Source organism: Oncorhynchus mykiss, chromosome 9 (genome assembly GCF_057628025.1).
Source record: "Oncorhynchus mykiss isolate SJ-2025 chromosome 9, ASM5762802v1, whole genome shotgun sequence".
In the NCBI taxonomy this organism is placed as follows: Eukaryota; Metazoa; Chordata; class Actinopteri; order Salmoniformes; family Salmonidae; genus Oncorhynchus; species Oncorhynchus mykiss.
The window spans coordinates 48,465,437-48,485,805 of NC_143030.1; the positions used below are offsets into that span (position 1 = coordinate 48,465,437).

The 20,369-nt window shown below is 42.2% G+C and overlaps 1 protein-coding gene across 4 annotated transcripts in view; it reads left to right on the forward strand.

Moving 5' to 3' along the window:
* The window catches only part of gpr153 (G protein-coupled receptor 153), a 62,272-nt gene that overhangs the window by 6,533 nt on the left and 35,370 nt on the right, over nt 1-20,369 (forward strand). For 2 of the 4 annotated variants that reach the window (XM_036988079.2, XM_090184379.1), the window contains exons 1-2: nt 14,569-14,681; nt 18,532-19,196. In XM_036988079.2, the coding sequence (XP_036843974.1) occupies nt 18,808-19,196 (389 nt within the window). In that variant the 5' untranslated portion in view covers nt 14,569-14,681; nt 18,532-18,807. Of the gene's footprint in view, nt 1-14,568; nt 14,682-18,531; nt 19,197-20,369 lie in introns of those variants that run through there. The other 2 variants (XM_036988078.2, XM_090184378.1) reach the window with 1 other exon arrangement.

Genomic DNA, 20,369 nt, shown 5'->3' on the forward strand with positions numbered 1-20,369 from the left:
CGTGGCTGAACTGTTTTTAATGGGGAAAGGTTGGTGCGTACCCCGCTTCTGTGAGTTTCGTTGAAAGCTCTGCTCCCGGTGCGTGGACCTATTACTGCCGAATATAAAAGAAAGATAAAAACACACAAATATAATCAAGTTGGCGGAGATTACTTTAGGACGGAGACACTTTAGGACAGGTGGAAGGTCAAAAAAGGAGACCATGAGAACATCTTGGGGAATCATTGTACATGGATGAGGTCTGCCAAGTTTTTCAAATGTCAAAGGAGGGCTCTCACAGAAAAAGTGTGAATACCACTGCCAACCTAGCCGCTGGCCTTACCACAACTACTGGCAAATACTTGACTCTATGATGGTAGTATATGGGTCATTCTACAGAAGTGGTGGAAATTGGGGGTTGGGAAAAAAATCGAATTTGTATCCTATTTTTTCTAACTTTAAGCACACATGTCGTCCAACATGTCATACAGTACCAGTCAAAAGCTTTCCAATCTTTAGGGATCTCGGACGATACGAAAGAGAGTTTGAACAGAATGGTAATAGGGGTGCAAACAATGGTGGCGGATAATTACACATACAGTACCAGTTAAAAGTTTGGATACACCTATTCACAGCAATAGAAAACAACTGTTGATGTCTGTATACAATGCGCCAGGCTATGACAATGTCTTCCTGTTCTTTGTTTTGTTATGTGTTATACAGTACCAGTCAAAGGTTTGGACACACCTACTCATTCAAGGGTTTTTCTTTTTTATTTTCTTTTTTCTTAAAAAATAAATTGTACCTCCTATTTCTCCCCAATTTTGTAGTGTCCAATTATTAGTAGTTACTATCTTGTCTCATCGCTACAACTCCCGTACGGGCTCGGGAGAGACGAAGGTCGAAAGTCATGCGTCCTCCGAAACAGAACCCAACCAAGCCGCACTGCTTCTTAATACAGCGCGCATCCAACCCGGAAGCCAGCCACACCAATGTGTCGGAGGAAACACCGTACACCTGGCGACCTGATCAGCGTGCACTGCGCCCGGCCCGCCACAGGAGTCGCTGGTGCGCGATGAAACAAGGATTTCCCTACCGGCCAATATTTGTACTATTTTCTACACTGTAGAAAAAATAGTGAAGAAATCAAAACTATGAAATAACACATATGGAATCATGTAGTAAAAACAAAAAAGTGTTAAACAAATATAAATATATTTTATATTTGAGATTCTTCAAAGTAGCCACCCTTTGTGGCAGGTAGCCTAGTGGTTAGAGCGTTGGGCCAGTAACCGAAAGGTTGCTAGATTGAATCCCTGAGGTAAAAATTATCTGTCGCTCTGCCCCTGAACAAGGCAGTTAACCCACTGTTCCTAGGCCATCATTGTAAATAAGAAATTGTTCTTAACTGACTTGCCTATTTAAATTCCGGTTAAATAAATACATAAATAAAAAATAGCCTTGATGACAGCTTTGCACACTCTTGACATTCTCTCAACCAGCTTCATGGGGAATGTTTTTTCAACAGTCTTGAAGGAGTTCCCACATACGCTGAGCACTTGTTGGCTGCTTTTCCTTCACTCTGCGGTCCAACTCATCCCAAGCTATCTCAATTGGGTTGACGTTGGGTGATTGTGGAGGCCAGGTCATCTGATGCAGCACTCCATCACTCCATCACTGTCCTTGGTCAAATAGCCCTTACACAGCCTGGAAGTGTGTTTTGGGTCATTTTCTTGTTGAAAAACTAATGATAGTCTCACTAAGCGCAAACCAGCTGGGATGGCGTATTGCTGCAGAATTCTATGGTAGCCATGCTGGCTAAGTGTGCCTTGAACAAAAATCTCAAATTTGGACTCATCAGATCAAAGGACAGATTTCCACCTGTCTAATGTTCATTACTCATGTTTCTTGGCCCAGGCATGTCTCTTCTTCTTATTGGTATCCTTTAGTAGTGGTTTCATTGCAGCAATTCCACCATGAAGGCCTGATTTCACCCAGTCTCCTCTGAACAGTTGATATTGAGATGTGTCTGTTACTTGGAACTCTGTGAAGCATGTATTTGGTCTGCAATCTGAGGTGCAGTTAACTCTAATGAACATCCTCTGTAGCAGATGTAACTCTGGGTCTTCCTTTCCTGTGGCGGTCCTCATGAGAGCCAGTTTCATCACAGCGCTTGATGTTTTTTGCGACTGCTCTTGAAGAAACTTTCAAAGTTCTTGCAATTGTCTGGATTGACTGACCTTCATGTCTTAAAGTAATGATGGACTGTCATTTCTCTGCTTATTTGAGCTGTTCTTGCCATAATATGGACTTGGTCTTTTACCAAATAGGGCTATCTTCTGTATACCACCCCTACCTTGTCACAACACTGATTGGCTCAAACGCATTAAGAAGGAAAGATATTCCACAAATTAACTTATAACAAGGCACACCTGAATTTGAAATGAATTCCAGGTGACTACCTCATGAAGATGGTTGAGAGAATGCCAAGCGTGTGCAAAGCTGTCATCAAGGCAAAGGGTGGCTACTTTGAAGAATCTCAAATATAAAATATATTTTGATTTGTAATAACACTTTTTTGGTTACTACATGATTCCATATGTGTTATTTCATAGTTGTGATGTCTTCACTATTATTCTACAATGTAGAAAATAGTTTTAAAAAATAAGAAAAACTCTTGAATGAGTAGGTGTGTCCAAACTTTTGACTGGTACTGTATGTTTTAGAATTTTTTATTAATTAATATAAAATGAAAATATGAAATGTCTTGAGTAAATAAGTATTCAACTCCTTTGTTATGGCAAACCTAAATAAGTTTTGCTAAATAAATTATAGTTACTCCACAATACTAACCTAATTGGGGAAAAAAAAGACGGGAGCCTGCACAGAATAAAAATATTCCAAAACATGCATCCTGTTTGCAACAAGGCACTCAAGTAATACTGCCAGAAATGTGGCAAAGAAATGTACTTTTTGTCCTGAATACAAAGTGTTAGGTTTGGTGCAAATCCAACACAACACATTTCTGAATTCCACTCTCCATATTTTTAAGCATAGTGGTAGCTGCATCATGTTATGGGTATGCTTGTATTCTTTAAGGACTGGGGAGATTTTCAGGATAAAAAATAAATGGAATGGAGCTAAGTACAGGCAATATTCTAGTGGAAAACCTGGTTCAGTCTGCTTTCCTCCAGACACTGGGAGATGAATTCACCTTCCAGCAGGACAATAACCTAACCCACAAGGTCAAATCTACACTAGAGTTGTTTACCAAGAAGACAGAGAATGTTCCTGAGTGGCCGAGTTATAGTTTTGACTTAAATCTGCTTGAAAATCTATGGCAAGACTTGAAAATGGTTGTCTAGCAATGATCAACAACCAATGTGACAGAGCTTGAAGAATTTTGAAATTAATAATTGGTAAATATTGTACAATTCAGGTGTGCCAAGCTCTTAAGAGACTTACCCAAAAATACTCACTGCTGTAATTACATGTATTGACTCAGGGGTGTGAATACTTATGTAAATTAGATATTTCTGTATTTAATTTTCAATCAATTTGCAACAATGTCTAAAAACATGTTTTGACTTAGCCATTATGGGGTATTGTGTGTAGATGGGTGACCATTTAAACAAATATTTAATAAATGTTTAATTCAGGTTGTAACTCAACACAATGTGGATGGATTAAGTCAAGGGGTATGAATACTTTCTGAAAGCACTGTAAATGAAGGACTAGATGGATATAACTCGTTTTAGCATAGACACTGTAATTCCACCATCAGCTAGGTGAGGATTTCTATGAGTTGGAAGCCAATTATCAAATAAAATAAAATAAAAGGTTATTTGTCACATGCTTCGTAAAACACAGGTGTAGACTAACAGTGAAATGCTTACTTACGGGTCCTTTTCCAACAATGCAGAGTTAAAGATAAAAAATGTAATAAAAAATAGAAATAGTGACACGAGGAATAAATATCCAGTGAATAACAAATAACAATAATGAGTGAAAATAAGATGGCTGATACAGGGAGTATCAGTAGCGGTAAGAGGTAATTGAGGTAGCTATGTAGGTAGGGGTTAAGTGACTAGGCACTTAACTAGGATAGATAATAGACAGTAGCAACAGCGAATGTGGTGAGTGTAAAAGTGTGTGTGTGAGTTTGTGCATATGTTATGTGTGTGTGGGTGTATGTAGTGTTTGTGTGTGTACAGTGCATTCCAAAAGTATTCAGACTCCTTGACTTTTTCCACATTTTGTCACGTTACAAGCTTATTCAGAGATCTACACACAATACCCCATAAAGGGAGAACAGGTTTTTAGAAAAGTTTGCAAATTTATAAAATCAGAACAGAACAGAGTAAGTATTTAGACCCTTTGCTAGGAAACTCGAATTTGAGCCCAGGTGCATCCTGTTTCCATTGATCATCCTTGAGATGTTTCTACAACATGATTGGAGTCCACCTGTGGTTAATTCAATTGATTGGGCATGATTTGGAAAGGCACACACCTGTCTATATAAGGTTCCACAGTTGACAGTGCATGTCGGAGCAAAAACCAAGCCATGAGGTCAAAGGAATTGTCCGTAGACTGGATTGTGTTGAGGCACAGATCTGGGGAAGGCTACGAAAACATTTCTGCAGCATTGAAGGTCTCCAAGAACACAGTCGCCTCCATCATTCTTAAACGGAAGAAGTTTGGAACCACCAAGACTGCGCCGCAAGGCCAAACTGAGCAATAGGGGGGAAGGGCCTTCGTTAGAGCTACAGAGTTCCTCTGTGGAGATGGAAGAACCTTCCAGAAGGACAACCACCTCTGCAGGACTCCACCAATTAGGCCTTTATGGTAGAGTGGCCAGACAGAAGCCACTCCTTAGTAAAAGGCAGCCTGCTTGGAGTTTGCCAAAAGGCACCTAAAGGACTAAGGCAATGAGAAACACGATGCCAAGGTGAAGCATGGTGGTGGCAGCGTCATGCTGTGGGGGATGTATTTCAGCAGCAGGGACTAAGAGACTAGTCAGGATCGAGGGAAAGATGAACGGAGCAAAGTACAGAAAGATCGTTGATGAAAACCTGCTCCTGAGCACTCAGGACCTCTGACTGGGGCGAAGGTTCTCCTTCCAATAGGACAACGACCTTGAGCACAAAGCCAAGACAATGCAGGAGTGGCTTCGGGACAAGTCTCTGAATGTCCTTGAGTGGCCCAGCCAGAGCCTGGTCTTGAATACCCAAGAAGACTCGAGGCTGTAATCGCTGCCAACGGTGCTTCAACAAAGTATACATTTGCAAACATTTCTAAAAAGCTGTTTTTGCTTTGTCTTTATGGGGCATTGTGTTTAGGTTGATGAGGGTAAAAAATTATTTAATCAATTTTAGAATAAGGTTGTACCATAACAAAATGTGGAAAAAGTCAAGGGGTCTGAATACTTTTCAAATGCACTGTATGTGTGTGTTGGAGTGTCAGTGTAAGTCTGTGTGAGTGTGTGAGTAGAGTCTAGTGTGTGTGCATACTAGTCAGTGCAAGAGAGTTAGTGCAAAAATGGGTCATTGCAGGTTGTCCCAATAGCCATTTATGATTAGCTATTTAGCAGAGAGAACAGTCTACGACTTGGGTGGCTGGAGTCTTCTTCAAATTGGGTTTCCTATGGTTTGTAAACCAAAAACGAAGGTTATATCCAGGTTCCAAGACCAATATTTATACCAGGACATTGTTTCCAAGATCCAGACCTAGCAAGTTGAGAGCATGACAAGTTAAAGACCAAATGTATAGTAGAGTACATTATAGTAGAGTACAGTAAAGTACAGTAGAGTAGGTTACAGTACAGTATAGGGGTGTGAACTTTTAAACATTAAAATGTTTGAGCAAATTTGGGACGTTAACATAAAAAATCCTTAACTGTTTCTTTGTTTTAATTTTTTCTCACAAAATTAAAATCCCAGTGCAGTTCTTAAAAAACTACCACTAACAACAGGTCACGATCATCATAATAAAGGGGAAAATGTCAATTACAACAAATGCTTAATGCAGCAATGCTGTAAAGTTGGGAGATATGCATCTTTCAAATGATTTACCACAGATAGGAAGTGCTCTGCACTTTACCACCATTAAGTTGGAGAAGTGGCAGAGAAAGGCAAGCGACAGCAGAGAACAGCCTGCTCTGCCCTGAGTCAGTATATGGAGTCTGCTGCTGCGCTGTGCTTTTAGCTGACCCAATGTTACAACGATTGGTGCTTTGTAAACATGCTGAAGTACGGACTGACTACTGGGAACTTCATCAGCAAGCTGTCAAACTATTGCAAATGAGTGACAAGCTACACACTGTTTATCAGTGCAGTGCCCAAAATCCTTACACTCTTAGAGAAAGGGTGCTATCCCAATAGGACAACCCTTTTTTTGTTGCAGGGAGACCCTTTCGGGTTCTATGTAGAACGTTTTCTACAGAGTGTTCTACGTGGAACCCCAAAGGGTTCTACCTGGAGCCAAAAAGGGTTCTACCTGCAACCAAAAAAGTTATCCTATGGGTACAGATGAAGAACCCTTTTGGGTGTAGCTATTGTAGCTTGCTAAAGTTCCATCCCTGTGTACAGGTTAGCGTTTTTCGAATCTTGTTCTGGAGGCAGCTCTGCAGAGTGGTCACTAGCTGGCACAGCCACAAAATCATAAAACCTAATCCTAACCTTAACCCTGACCTTAACCATACTGCTTAGCCTCCTAACCTTAAATTAAGTCCAAAAAGCAATATTTAGAGTGAATTTTGACTTTGCAGCTCGCCTATCTATGGAGAAGTCACTCAGTTCTGCTTCCAGGACAAGACTCATGACAATAAACGTCAACCTGCCCCTGTGTTTGTCAGTGAAGCTAGCTAGCTAGCTAGCTAGCTAGCTAGCTAGCAGGCAGGCTACAACAAGCTAAATCAGCTGAGGAAATCACTGGTGACCGATATACTTGCACATATTTTGTGCATGAGTAGAAAGAAGTCATTTTGTCATTTTGTTTTCCCACTGTCTATCAGAGTGTGCGTCTGTGTCTGTCCCAGTGCCTGTGTTTCATAGCGAGTGACCTGCACAACAGGTCACGGGAGACAATGCTCACAAATGGATTTAGAATTTTGTAATATTGTTATGTGGCAGTTGGAATGTTGAGTGACCAAAACCACTATCAAACTATTAAACAGTGATCAAAATAGAAAGCAGCCCCTCGATACAGGACTTAGGGGCCAGGTTTTCGGTTTGAGATTCAGCCTATGACTGAATTATTGCCCCATAGCGGTCATACGCAATAGGACCATATTCTGCATTGTGAATTCACAAGGGATTTTTACGGAAAACTGATAAAAAATATCTGTTTAAACATGAAGAAATTTTCCATTTGTCACATCCCTACTACAGTAGAGTACAGTAGAGTACAGTACAGTAGAGTACGGTACAGTAGAGTAGAGTACAGTAGAGTACAGTAGAGTAGAGTACAGTAGAGTAGAGTACAGTAGAGTACAGTACAGTAGAGTACAGTACAGTAGAGTACAGTACAGTGGGGTACAGTACAGTACAGTAGTGCACAGTACAGTGGTCCTCTGTAGTTCGAGATGCCTGTGCTGTCACAGTTGCCATAATGGCACAGATACAAAGATGAGACCTCTATACACTCACTGGTTAGTTTATGATGTAGACCCATCTAATACCGGGTCGGACCCCCCTTTGCCTCCAGAATGTCCTGAATTCTTCTGGGCATTCTACAAGATGTCGGAAACGTTCCACAGGGATGTTGGTCCATGCCTACGTGATGGCATCACGCAGTTGCTGCAGATTGGACAGCGGTACATTCGCGCTGCGAACAGCCCGTTCGATCACATACCAAAGATGTTATATTGGGTTGAGGTCTGGGGACTGACCAGGCCACTCAAGTAAACTGAACTCGCTGTCATGTTCCAGGCAATATTTTTCCATTCCTCAACTTCGCAGTGTTGGTGATTGCGTGCCAATTGGAGACGCTTTTTCTTCTTTTTAGCTGATAGGAGTGGAACCATGTGTGGTCGTCTGCTGCAATAGCCCATCCGTGACAAGGATCAACGAGTTGTACATTCTGAGATGCCGTTCTACACACTACTGTTGTACTGCACCGTCATTTGTCTGTTTGTGGCCCGTCTGTTAGCTTGCACGATTCTTGCCATTCTCGTTCGACCTCTCTCATCAACAAGCTGTTTTTGCCCACAGGACTGCCGCTGACTGGATGGTTTTAGTTTGTCGCAGCATTCTCTGTAAACCCTAGACATTGTCATGCATGAAAAGCCCAGCAGGGCAGGCGTTTCTGAGATTTGGATTCGGCGCCCTGGCACCAACGATCATCCAACGCTCAAAGTCGCTTAGGTCCCTCATTTTGCCCATTCTAACGTTCAATCGAACTGTCACTGAATGCCTCGATGCCTGTCTGCCTGCTTTATATAACAAGCCACGGCCATGTGACTCACTGTCTGTAGGAGTGATCCATTTTCTTGAACAGGGTGGTGTACCTAATAAACTGTCCGGTGAGTGTAAATCTCTGGTGTCAATTGTTTTGGTTGTGATCATTTTGGTTTTGACTTATTTTGGACTTGAAAGAATCCCCATAGGTAAAATATGGCTGGCTTTCTTTCATTTGGACAGATGGACATCCCAGTAAACATATTTTAGTCCCAAAACGGTACTTTACATATTTCTTGATATATTAGATGTTCGGCAGACAGACTACTCACCATGGGGCCATGCTGGAGAAGGATGCAATCCCAGTCGATTTTAAAAGGTGGGACAAGATAAAAACAAGTCCTAATTAGATCAGTATATTTCAATGTAATAACAAGATGTTTGATTGAAATAAGGGTGTTAAAAATGGCTTTCTTTTCAAACAGCCACCTCTCAATAGAAACAAGTTTATAAACAATGACTTTGTACTACATTCATTTGACAATGAATATGTGTTTGTTATTGCCTTGGATTGAATTAGAACATATTATGATGTTAATAAATGTTTTAAGTTTAGAGACTTTTTTTTTTATGGTAGTTTGTTTTTATTTACCCCCCCCCCCCCCCAAAATTAGATTTGAATATATAGTTTTGTTTTACAGCACCTTGCACTTTCACCCTACTCATTCTTTTGAGTATATTATTTTGGCATCTCGACCTCCTTGAGTTATTCCTTTTCATGGTTTTGAGTCCGAATAACTTTTGAACTCCCCAAAATATTTGTCATAATTCGCTCTTTTATGATTGCTTAATCAATAGAGACCACACCAACGCACAGGACAGACTTTTGCTCTGTGCAAAGTTGAGGATTTGATCATTCATTTACTGTCAGCATCTCTTCAGCAAGACCTCCAGCACCTAATGACTCAAACAAGTACTTTATCAACCTGGAATGAAGTGTTGCCGATCACTCTGCATCAGAGATATCATATTGGGATAATTGTTTATCACAAGTTGATTATTCGTCATTCACTGAAGATGAGTCAGATTGCATCTTGGCTTCTGAAGGACTAGTTCCTCCCACTTGGTGAGAGTGCTGTGTCTTCTGCCTGCCTGCCTGCCTGCCTGCCTGCCTGCCTGCCTGCCTGCCTGCCTGCCTGCCTGCCTGCCTGCCTGCCTGCCTGCCTGCCTGCCTGCCTGCCTGCCTGTAGTGGATGACTCAGCGGGCCACGGCAGCTGTAATTCCTAAACTGTCTCTGACTCCCCCATCCTGGAGACAGGCTTTGTACTCCATGACACTACACTATTCTGCACTATTCCAAAAGGGGAAGATCAGTTAATACCTCGGAATAGTAAGCCCCACTCTGCTTCCATTCAGGCCCAGTCGCTCACATGGACAATGGGAGTGTCAGATATCTTCCAGTAACAGATCATGCTGATGATGGTACGCTAAAGAGGGCTGTTTGTATGCATGGGAGGATGACGCTGTAGTCAGCCATTTGATAGCACTCCAAGAACACTCGCCACAACACTCTGAGGCCTTGTACGTGAAACAGAAAAGATGTCACGATTGTACTATGTATGTACATGTTCTGAGAGACCCTATGACCTAACCTGTGCCATTAATAAATTGGAGACCTGTGTCTCTTAAACAACACAGTAAAAACAGGCGAAGGGTAATCTGATCCTAGATCTTTCATTCAGGGCAACTTCTGACTAAGCTCTACTATATCTGGCTCTACTTATCAGCTGTTTGCCATTCACTTATAGGAGGCATAGTGTTGCCTTCATGATAATGACATAAGCATGTCATAATACTCCATAACGTGTGAATTATGTCAGTAAGCTGCCGATAGTTTCTAAGACATGTTCGCCAGCGTTCGTGACATTATTCGGAATCATATTTATATTGTGTTTACATTTTAGCTATACATGTTATTAACTTCCTAATGGGACCTCCATTATGGCAGTTCACACACGTCACATAGCAATGCTTGGAAACACAAATGTCAGTTCAACTAAAATAAATTGAATCGTTCTACTCTTTATTGTATTGTTCTGGGTTTTGCGGTTCCCTTTCAGGTTTTCACTCGATGTTACCACAAAATGGGAATACCAGCTTGGAACCACTCCCTGACTAGACAAGTGACTTCTCTTTTTGAGTGTGGCATTGTGCTATTTTAGCTCACTTCCCGAGCGGTAGGTGAAATGCTCTCTTTGGATGACCAGAGCCTTTCAGTGACTTAATGAGTCTCTCCTGGGGCCAAAGCAAAGTGCTTGTTGGGTTTTAGGGTCGCTAGGCTTCACGGCTACGAGGGTGTGCAGGCGGCGCTTCCGGTGTAGACGCCGGCCTGCTGCGGCATGGAGTGTTCGTCTTTTCCGACAGCTCTGGAGAGACAGGCGCTCTCGGCCTAGGCCGATGCATCGTGCTGATTGGTGGCAAGGCACCGGGGGCATGCACAGCTCTCCCGCCCCAACTCACAAACCAATGGGGAGATGTAGGTCAGCTTCACATTCAAACACACACACCTCTGTTCTGTCTCTCCAAACACACTGACCTGTCTATCTGTCTGTATCCTATCCTTTTGTGTGATATACTGTCTCCATCAATCTACTTTATATTCTGTCTATTTCTTTCTCTGTCTCTCACTCTCATTAACTCACACACTTATTCACTTACTCTCTCTCTATATATATATATATGTGCAGTACCAGTCAAAAGTTTGGACACACCTACTCATTCAAGGGTTTCTCTTTAATTGTTACTATTTTCTACATTGTAGTATAATAGTGACGACATCAAAACTATGAAATAACACATACGGAATCGTGTAGTAACCAAAAAAGTGTTAAACATATCAAAATCTATTTTAAATTTTAGATTCTTAATAGTAGCCACCCTTTGCCTTGATGACAGCTGTGGTAGCCATTCTGGTTAAGTGTGCCTTGAATTCTAAATAAAGCACAGACAGTATCACCAGCAAAGCACCCCTACACCATCTCACCTCCTCCTCCATGCTTCACGGTGGGAACCACACATGCCAAGATAATCTGTTTACCTACTCTTCGTATCACAATGACAGTGGTTGGAACCAAAAATTTCAAGTTTGGACTCATCAGACCAAAGGACAGATTTCCACCGGTCTAATGTCCATTTCTTGTGTTTCTTGGCCCAAGCAAGTCTCTTCTTATTGGTGTCCTTTAGTAGTGGTTTCTTTGCAGCAATTTGACCATGAAGGCCTGACTTCAGTCTCCTCAAAACAGTAGTTGTTGAGATGTGTCTGTTACTTGAAGTCTGTGAAGCATTTATTTGGGCTGCAATCTGAGGTGCAGTTAACTCTAAAGAACTTATCCTCTGTAGAAGAGGTAACTCTGGGTCTTCCTTTCCTTTGGCATTCCTCATGAGAGCCAGTTTCATCATAGCGCTTGATGGTTTTTGCGACTGCACTCGAAGAATCTTTCAAAGTTCTTGCAATTTTCCGGATTGACTGACCTTCATGTCTTAAAGTAATGATGGACTGTCATTTCTCTTTGCTTATTAGAGCTGTTCTTTTTTTTATATGGACTTGGTCATTTACCATATAGGGCTATCTTCTGTATACCACCCGTACCTTGTTACAACACAACTGATTGGCTCAAACACATTAAGAAGGAAAGAAATTCCACAAATTAACTTTTAGCAAGGCACACCTGTAATTGAAATGCATTCCAGGTGACTACCTCATGAAGCTGGTTGAGAGAATGCCAAGAGTGTGCAAAGCTGTCATCAAGGCAAAGGGTGGCTACTTCGAAATAATCTAAAATAAATTTTGATTTGTTTTACACTTTTTTGGTTACTACATTATTCCATGTGTTATTGCATAGTTTTGATGTCTTCACAATTATTCGACAATGTAGAAAATAGTAAAAATCTAGAAAAACCCTTGAATGAGTAGGTTTGTCCAAACTTTTGACAAGTACTGTATATCTACAGTATCTATCTATCTCTATATGTGATGATGTGATGCATTCTGTAGCACCCCCCCCCCCCTCTCCCCCGTGTCTCACTAAGCTTCACTGACAGATTTGCAAAGCACTAAATTACTCATCCAAAGAGTAGGAGGACGTGGGACTAAATCTTGGCTCCTTATGCAACACTTTGTTTGAGACCTCCATTGAAATTATTTTGATAGGCTACTAGGCTTCCACATTGCCACCGACAACGCTGGCATTGTATTTATTTGTTTAATGAAGTGAACAACATGTTAGACAGTGTGTTTATATTACAAATACAGCATCATTCGATACATCATTTGGCATCACTCTGAATCTGGTTCTTATGCCGGTGCACATCCTGCAATTTATTTCATCTATTCTCTGGGACATTATGGCTCGCCAGCATTTTTCTTGGGACCTAGCCATACGTAAACTGTATATTTATGTAATGAGTTGTTGATTAAGCAGGTCCACTGACTGGAAATATTGATGAAGCCAGACTGATATCAGATGATTTGTTGACTTTGGGGGATGTTTGGCCTGCAGACTTGGGCTGGCGCCTTGCTGCTTTGGCAATGTCGCCGGCACACAAAGGTCTAGAGAAAAACTGAAACATGGACAAAGAGGAGACTTTTAAAGACTTTGACAGTCCATCAGATTTGGACATCTTACCTTAAGCTCCCGAATGGCTCAGACAGACGCCACAAATTGGGAGCACAGATTCAGCTGCAGAACAGCGCCCCTGGAAGATTGTAGGGCTTAAGTGACTCGCTCAAATGCAGGAGAGGCTATCTGTGATCTACCTTGTGGTGGCCAGTTGACCTCCCCTATTGTCCAGCATGGGATTCAAACTGGAAACCTTCTGGCTTCTGGTCCACTCGTCTAACCTCTGAACTTCCTACTGCCCGAGATCAGAGGAGATGTGAAGGAGGAAGCACCCCACTACAACTGAAGCCACATAACGAGAACTTAGCCAATACCCCATGTGTCTGTCCACTCCCTTCCACATCTCTGAAAGAGCCTGTCAAAAACAGACCAGGCTAAAAAGATTGTAGACAAACAATATGTCTAACTTTGACGAATGACTTACAAACTATTCTGAACAAAAATATAAACGCAACATGTAAAGTGTTGGTCCCATGTTTCATGAGCTGAAATAAAAGATCCCAAAAATGTTCAATACTCATAAAAAGGTTATTTCTCAAAATTTTGGTGCACAAATTTGTTTACATTCCTATTAGTGAGCATCTCTCCTTTGCCAAGATAATCCATCCACCTGACAGGTATGTCATTTCAAGAAGCGGATTAAACTGCACGATCATTACGCAGGTGCACTTTGTGCTTGGAACAATAAATTGCCACTTTAAAATGTGCAGTTTTGTCACACAACACAATGCCACAGTATGTCCAACCGACCTCACAACCGCAGACCACATGTAACCACGCCAGCCCAGGACCTCTACATCCGCCTTCTTCACCTGCGGTATCATCTGAGACCAGCCATCCGGACAGCTGATGAATCTGAGGAGTATGTGCGTCTGTAATTCTTTCCTTTTGTGAGGAAAAAAACATTCTGATTGGCTGGGCCAGCTCCCCAGTGGGTTGGCCTGGCTCCCAAGTGGGTGGTCCTATGCCCTCCCAGGCCCACGCATGGCTGCACCACTGCCCAGTCATGTGAAATCCATAGATTAGTGCCTCATTTATTTATTTCAATTGACTGATTTAATTTAATGAACTGTAACTCAGTAAAATTTTGAAATGGCATGTTGCTTTTATAGTTTTGTTCAGTATAGTTCTAATGTTTTTGCAATGACATCTGGATCAAAATAGATCTTAGGAGTCTTTTCTCCTTTGAGTCAAATAATAATATTCAATCAGGGGAAAGACAAAAAATGGGTAGTTGAAATTACGCATCAATAATGTATTGTATAGATGTTCAAAATATAGGCTAAGCACAGAGGAGACGACAACCAAGAAAATGATATTGTCCCAATAAATAATTTCTTATTATTGCGGTTTACTCCCACTGCCACAGGGAACTAAGCATATACGTTATTTTCTCCAAATAGGACAAAGGATGTGCACGCTACAATAATGGCCACGTACAGCTGTGCTGATACTGTTTCAAATCTGCCTGTTCATTTTCGAAATCACACTGTTGGATTGATGTTAATGGTCGCCAGTGTCGTTCCTCAATTCGGAATGTAAGGACTGACCACGACTTTTGTGGACTACAGCAAAAGTAATATCACAGAAAGATTGGAATAGTCTGCGGGAGGAATCTTTCATAAGGTAAGAATACAACATTAGCCTAAGCATCCATGCATAATTCACGAGGCTGGGTGATTAGATTAATTTAGCAAACCTATTTAAATGATTTATGAACCAGATAAGTAAAATTCATTCCTGGCTCCCAAGTGGGTCGGCCTATGCCCTCCCAGGCCCAGCCATGGCTGAGCCCCTGCACCGTCATGTGAAATCCATAGATTAGGGCATAATTAATTTATTTCAGTTGACTGATTTCCTTATATGAACTGTAACTCAGTAAAAATCTGTGACATTTTTGCATGTTGAGTTTAGATTTTTGTTCAGTGTAATATTGCTCAATTGCTGCACCCACAATAATTTCAAATCAAGATTTTGTTAGAATTATGCTCTAAGTGCATCTCATGGGTAAGTTTGGGAGGCAGCTGTGACCTGGGCATTTTGATAAGGCTAGGTTTACATCATTATGAATGTCTGAGCCTTCTGCTTATAAAAGGACTCCAATGGCTCCAACCTGTCTGTAGACTCAATTTATTAGGTGCCACCACTTGCCCCTTTATGCTTATGCTATTGGTCATCATCATTCTCTACAGGAAACCACAAGAATCTCTGAGAAAGCTTTTAGCTGGCCTTCTCCATGACCTGATTCACACAATAGGGCTGATATTTCCAGCGCGGTTCCAGTAACTATGGTGGGATGTGTAACAAGGCCAGCCCAGTACAGCTTGGCTGGGTTGGCCCTATAATGGGATTCAGGCTGCTCTGTGGCTGAATCTGTGATGTGTCGGGGGTTTGGTATGCGCTGACAGCAAAAAGACATGCCCAGAGTTGTAGGGATAGTTTGCAATTTTTTCATCATCATCTTTCAAATGGTTAGCAACAATATCTTGAGCAGTATTGCAATAATAATAATTCACTTATTTTGCAGGTTAATGTTAATTGGGAAGAGTCTTGTCCTGGAGGCAGAACTGAGCAATTTGCGCTAGATGGGCCAATTGCAAATTCAAAATGGACTATATTGTAAAAATTAAATTAAAGCTTTTTGATGTTAATTTAAGGGTTAGGCACAAGGGTTAGCAGTGTGGTTAAGGTTAGAGTTAGGGTCAAGTTTCAAATCAGATTTTATGACTTGGTGGCTTTGCTAGCAAGTGACTACTCTGCAGAGCTGCGTCCAGTACACGATTAATGACGAAAAACGCTAACCTGCATTTATTTCCTGTACCTGGGACTTCTCCCAATTAGTAACCTCATGCTGTGCTAGCAGCACACTACCATATCGGCTGTCATCAGTAGGGTGGGAATTGCCAAGGACCTCAATATACGATATTATCACAATACTTAGGTGCCGATACGATATGTGTTGCGATTCTATATATATCACGATTTATTTACAATTCTATAAGTATTGCGATTCTATGTTCCTAACATATTGCTCACTATATGTCTGCTGCAGAGGGACAAGAGAGAGACATGATAAAATGTTTGATCAGACATGTAGTACTAAAAACATATTGGCTCACAAAAATATTGAGGCCAAGCTATTTTGGACTAGGTACAAATGACTAGCGCTAGCTAACGTTAACTACCTACAAGAAGAAGAAAAAAATAATATACTTTATTTATTTATTTATTTTGAGAATCGATCCTTAGAATAAATATAATCTCTTCAAAAAATTATTTTGTGATACTCTACTGTATCGATTTTTCCCGCCATCACTAGTCATCAATATAATGACAAGGTTCTGACATTGACTTGCCTGCCTGCAGTGGTGTGCTGTCTCATAACCAGCAGTGGTCCAATAAGTGCTTGCTAAATGGGAATTCAGTCAAATATCAACCAAAAGTTTATGTTAATCTGATCTTTACCCAGTAGTTTCCCTTAGTGTATAATGTAGTTGGTTGATTGAGTGATGGATTGATTTAGATGATTAAAAACACTACTCTGTAACATAACATACACTATATAGTCAGAAGTATGTGGACACGCCTTCAAATTAGTGGATTCAGCTTTTTCAGCCAACCCGTTGCTGACAGGTGTATAAAATCGAGCACACAGCCATGCAATCTCCATAGACAAACATTGGCAGTAGAATGCCCTTACTGAAGAGCTCAGTCATTTTTAACGTGGCACCGTCATAAGATGCCACCTTTCCAACAAGTCAGTTTGTCCTGCTAGAGCTGCCCCTGTCAACTGTAAGTGCTGTTATTGTGAAGTGGAAACATCTAGGAGCAACAACGGCTCAGCCACAAAGTGGTAGGCTACACAAGCTCACAGAACGAGACTGCTGAGTATTGAAGCGCTTAAAAATCATCTGTCCTTGGTTGCTACACTTACTACTGAGTTCCAAACTGCTTCTAGAAACAAAGTCAGCACAATAACTGTTTGTTGGGAGCTTATTGAAATGGGTTTCCATGGCCAAGCAGCCGCACACAAGCCTAAGATCACCATGCGCAATGCCAAGCGTCGTCAGGAGTGGTGTGAAGCTCACCGCCATTGGACTCTGGAGCAATGGAAACTCGTTCTCCAGAGCAACGAATTACGCTTCACCATCTGGCAGTCCGACGGACAAATCTGGGTTTGGCAGATGCCAAGAGATCCTGCCCTAATGCATAGTGGCAACTGTAAAGTTTGGTGGAGGAGGCATAATGGTCTGGGACTGTTTTTCATGGTTCGGGCTAGGCCCCTTAATTCCAGTGAAGGGAAATCTTAACGCTACAGCATACAATGACATTCCAGACGATTCTGTGCTTCCAACTTTGTGGCAACAGTTTGAGAAAGATTTTGGAATGAGATGTACGACGAGCAGTTGTCCACATACTTTTGGTCATGTAGTGTATCTTTTTGCAATGCAACCCTGAATGTAAAGCTCAAACCGAAAGCTAGCACCACAAAACAATGCAATAGCTGTTGGAGGCAGGAACTCGGATAAGTTGGCTAGCCTTTGTACGAGAGGCCTGAGCGATGACATCTCACTCATTTTGAGTGTCTCTCCTTGGGGTATGGCCGAGGGCACATCACTCTCCAGACAACAAAACAGACAGGAAATAGAAGTGAATTGACAACACTCCAGCTGCGCCAAGTGTTTTACACTTCACTGTGGTGTGGGGGAAAACGGATCTCCTTTGTGTATTCTCTCTAGCAAGGGCAATTTGACTGAGAAAATAGCTTTGAATGCTGATCAAAGAGCATAATGCAGTGTACACATACCTGCGGATGGCTGATGTGAAAAGAGTGGCATGTGGATTGTTTGGGGGTAATTATGCTGTTCATACAGACATTTTATGGAAAACAGGGAGTTGATTGACACATTGTCATATGTCCTATTACCATACTGGCCATATCTATTATTGGGAATAAATGTGATAAAAATGTATTCAATACAGTAGCATCTTGGTATGCTACTGTATTGAACTATACAATATTGCTTTACAGCACCGGCAGTTTGAATCAGAAGCAAGAATTGGATTTCGTGTTACTGGCACCATTTCATTATTTCCAGATTGTGAAATTCCCCAAGTTGGGGCCAGTTGCAGGACATGGCAGTGAATAGTGAAGCCTACCTTAGAGCATCCGTAGCCTACCGCAGAGTCTAGTTTTGGATTCAGCCAATGAACCTAATAGATGGTCGAAATTGTAAACTTTGCTGGAGTGTGTGGTCAAATTCTCTTTGGTTGCACATGAAATGAACCTGCCTTCACTTGCACCATGTTCACCATAAGTGTTTTACAATGAGTGGCCTATCAGTTGATTGTTAAAATTGAATTGGAATTGTTATGTATTGAAGTAATGTGAATGTAAACTATTACTCCTTTATCATCTCTCTTTGTATCCTTCTCCCCTCCCCTCCTCTTTTCTCTTCCTTTTCACCCTCTCCAGGCCTGTTAGTGACACTGGCTGGGCTTGGCCACTCCTCCCCAGTCTCTCCCCCTCCTTCACCCTCCCCTTCTACTCATTCTCTCCTGCTGCTGCCACCACCATGCCGTCTGTCCCCTGGTGCACCACCTATCCTGTGGAAAGTGCCTGTCCGCCCCGGTAGGATGCCCGAGTCGCCCTGCTGTGCCCTGCGCCCCCTCCTGCCCGCCTCCACCACTACCAACGCCGTTTCCTCCTCCTCCGCTGTGACCTCTCCTCTCGCCGCCGCCCCGCCCCCCGATGGCATCGTCCCCGCGCTCCGCCATGGATGAGGATGAGGTGAGCGAAGTGATCAGCACCAACGCGCTGGCCTGGCTGGTGTGCTCAGCCGTGTCCATCCTGGCAAACGCCTGGGGCATCCTGAGCGTCAGCGCCAAGCAGAAGAAGTGGAAGCCGCTGGAGTTCCTCATCTGCACGCTGGCCGGCACGCACATCCTTAACATGGCCATCCCCATCACCATGTACTGCGTCATCACCCTGCGCCGACAGCACTCCAGCTATCAATGGAACGAGGGCCTGTGCAAGGTGTTCGTGTCCACCTTCTACACCCTGACGCTGGTCACCTGCTTCTCAGTCACCTCACTCTCCTACCACCGCATGTGGATGGTACGCTGGCCCGTCAACTACAGGTATGTGTGGGGAAGAACTGGCGTCTAGTTTGATTGCTTCTCTCTTGCTGTGTGTTGTTGCGGGTGGGTGGACTCTCTTGTGCGAGTGTCCCGTATCTTTTCCATTGGTTTCTTTTTTTTAAATAATATATATATTTTTTCATTTTATATTTTTCTCACTCCATATACAAACTTATACATAGGAACAATAACTTACAGACGCACACAAACAGTGACTATGTTTGTTTGTCCTGTTTCTACAGATGCTGTGAAAAGTTGCACGTCCAAAAGAAAAGTGGAAAGGCATTCTGTGCATTCGGAAGTTATTCAAACCCCTTGACTTTTTCCACATTTTGTTATGTTACGGCCTTATTCTCAAATTGATACAATTATATTATTTCTTCATCAATCTACACACAATACCCCATAATGATGAAGCGAAAACTGGTTTTTATACATTTTTCCAAATGTATATAAAAAAAAACTGAAATACCTCATTTATTTATATAAGTATTCAGACCCTTTGCTATGACACTCAAAATTGAGCTGAGGTGCATCCTGTTTCCATTGATCATATCATCCTTGAGATGTTTCTACAACTGGATTGGAGTCCACCTGTGGTAAATTCAATTGAATGAACTTGATTTGGAAAGGCTCACACCTATGTATATATGGTCCCACAGTTGGCAGTGCATGTCAGAGCAAAAACCAAGCCATGAGGTCGAAGTAATTGTCCGTAGAGCTCCAAGACAGGATTGTGTCGAGGCAGATCTGGGGAAGGGTACCAAAACGTTCTGCAGCATTGAAAGTCCCCAAGAGTACATTCTTAAATGGAAGAAGTTTGAAACCACCAAGACTCTTCCTAGAGCTGGCCGCCCGGCCAAACTGAGCAATCGAAGAAGAAGGGCCTTGGTCAGGGAGGTGACCAAGAACCCGATGGTCACTCTGACAGAGCTCCAGAGTTCCTCTGGGGCGATGAAGGAAAATCATCTCTGCACCACTCCACCAATCAGGCCTTTATGGTAGAGTGGCCAGACGGAAGCCACTCCTCAGTAAAAGGCACATGACAGCCTGCTTGGAGTTTGCCAGAAGGCACCTAAAGTACTCTCAGACCTTGAGAAACAACATTGAACTATTTTGCCAGAATGCCAAGCGTCACATCTGGAGGAAACCTGGCATCATCCCTACGGTGAA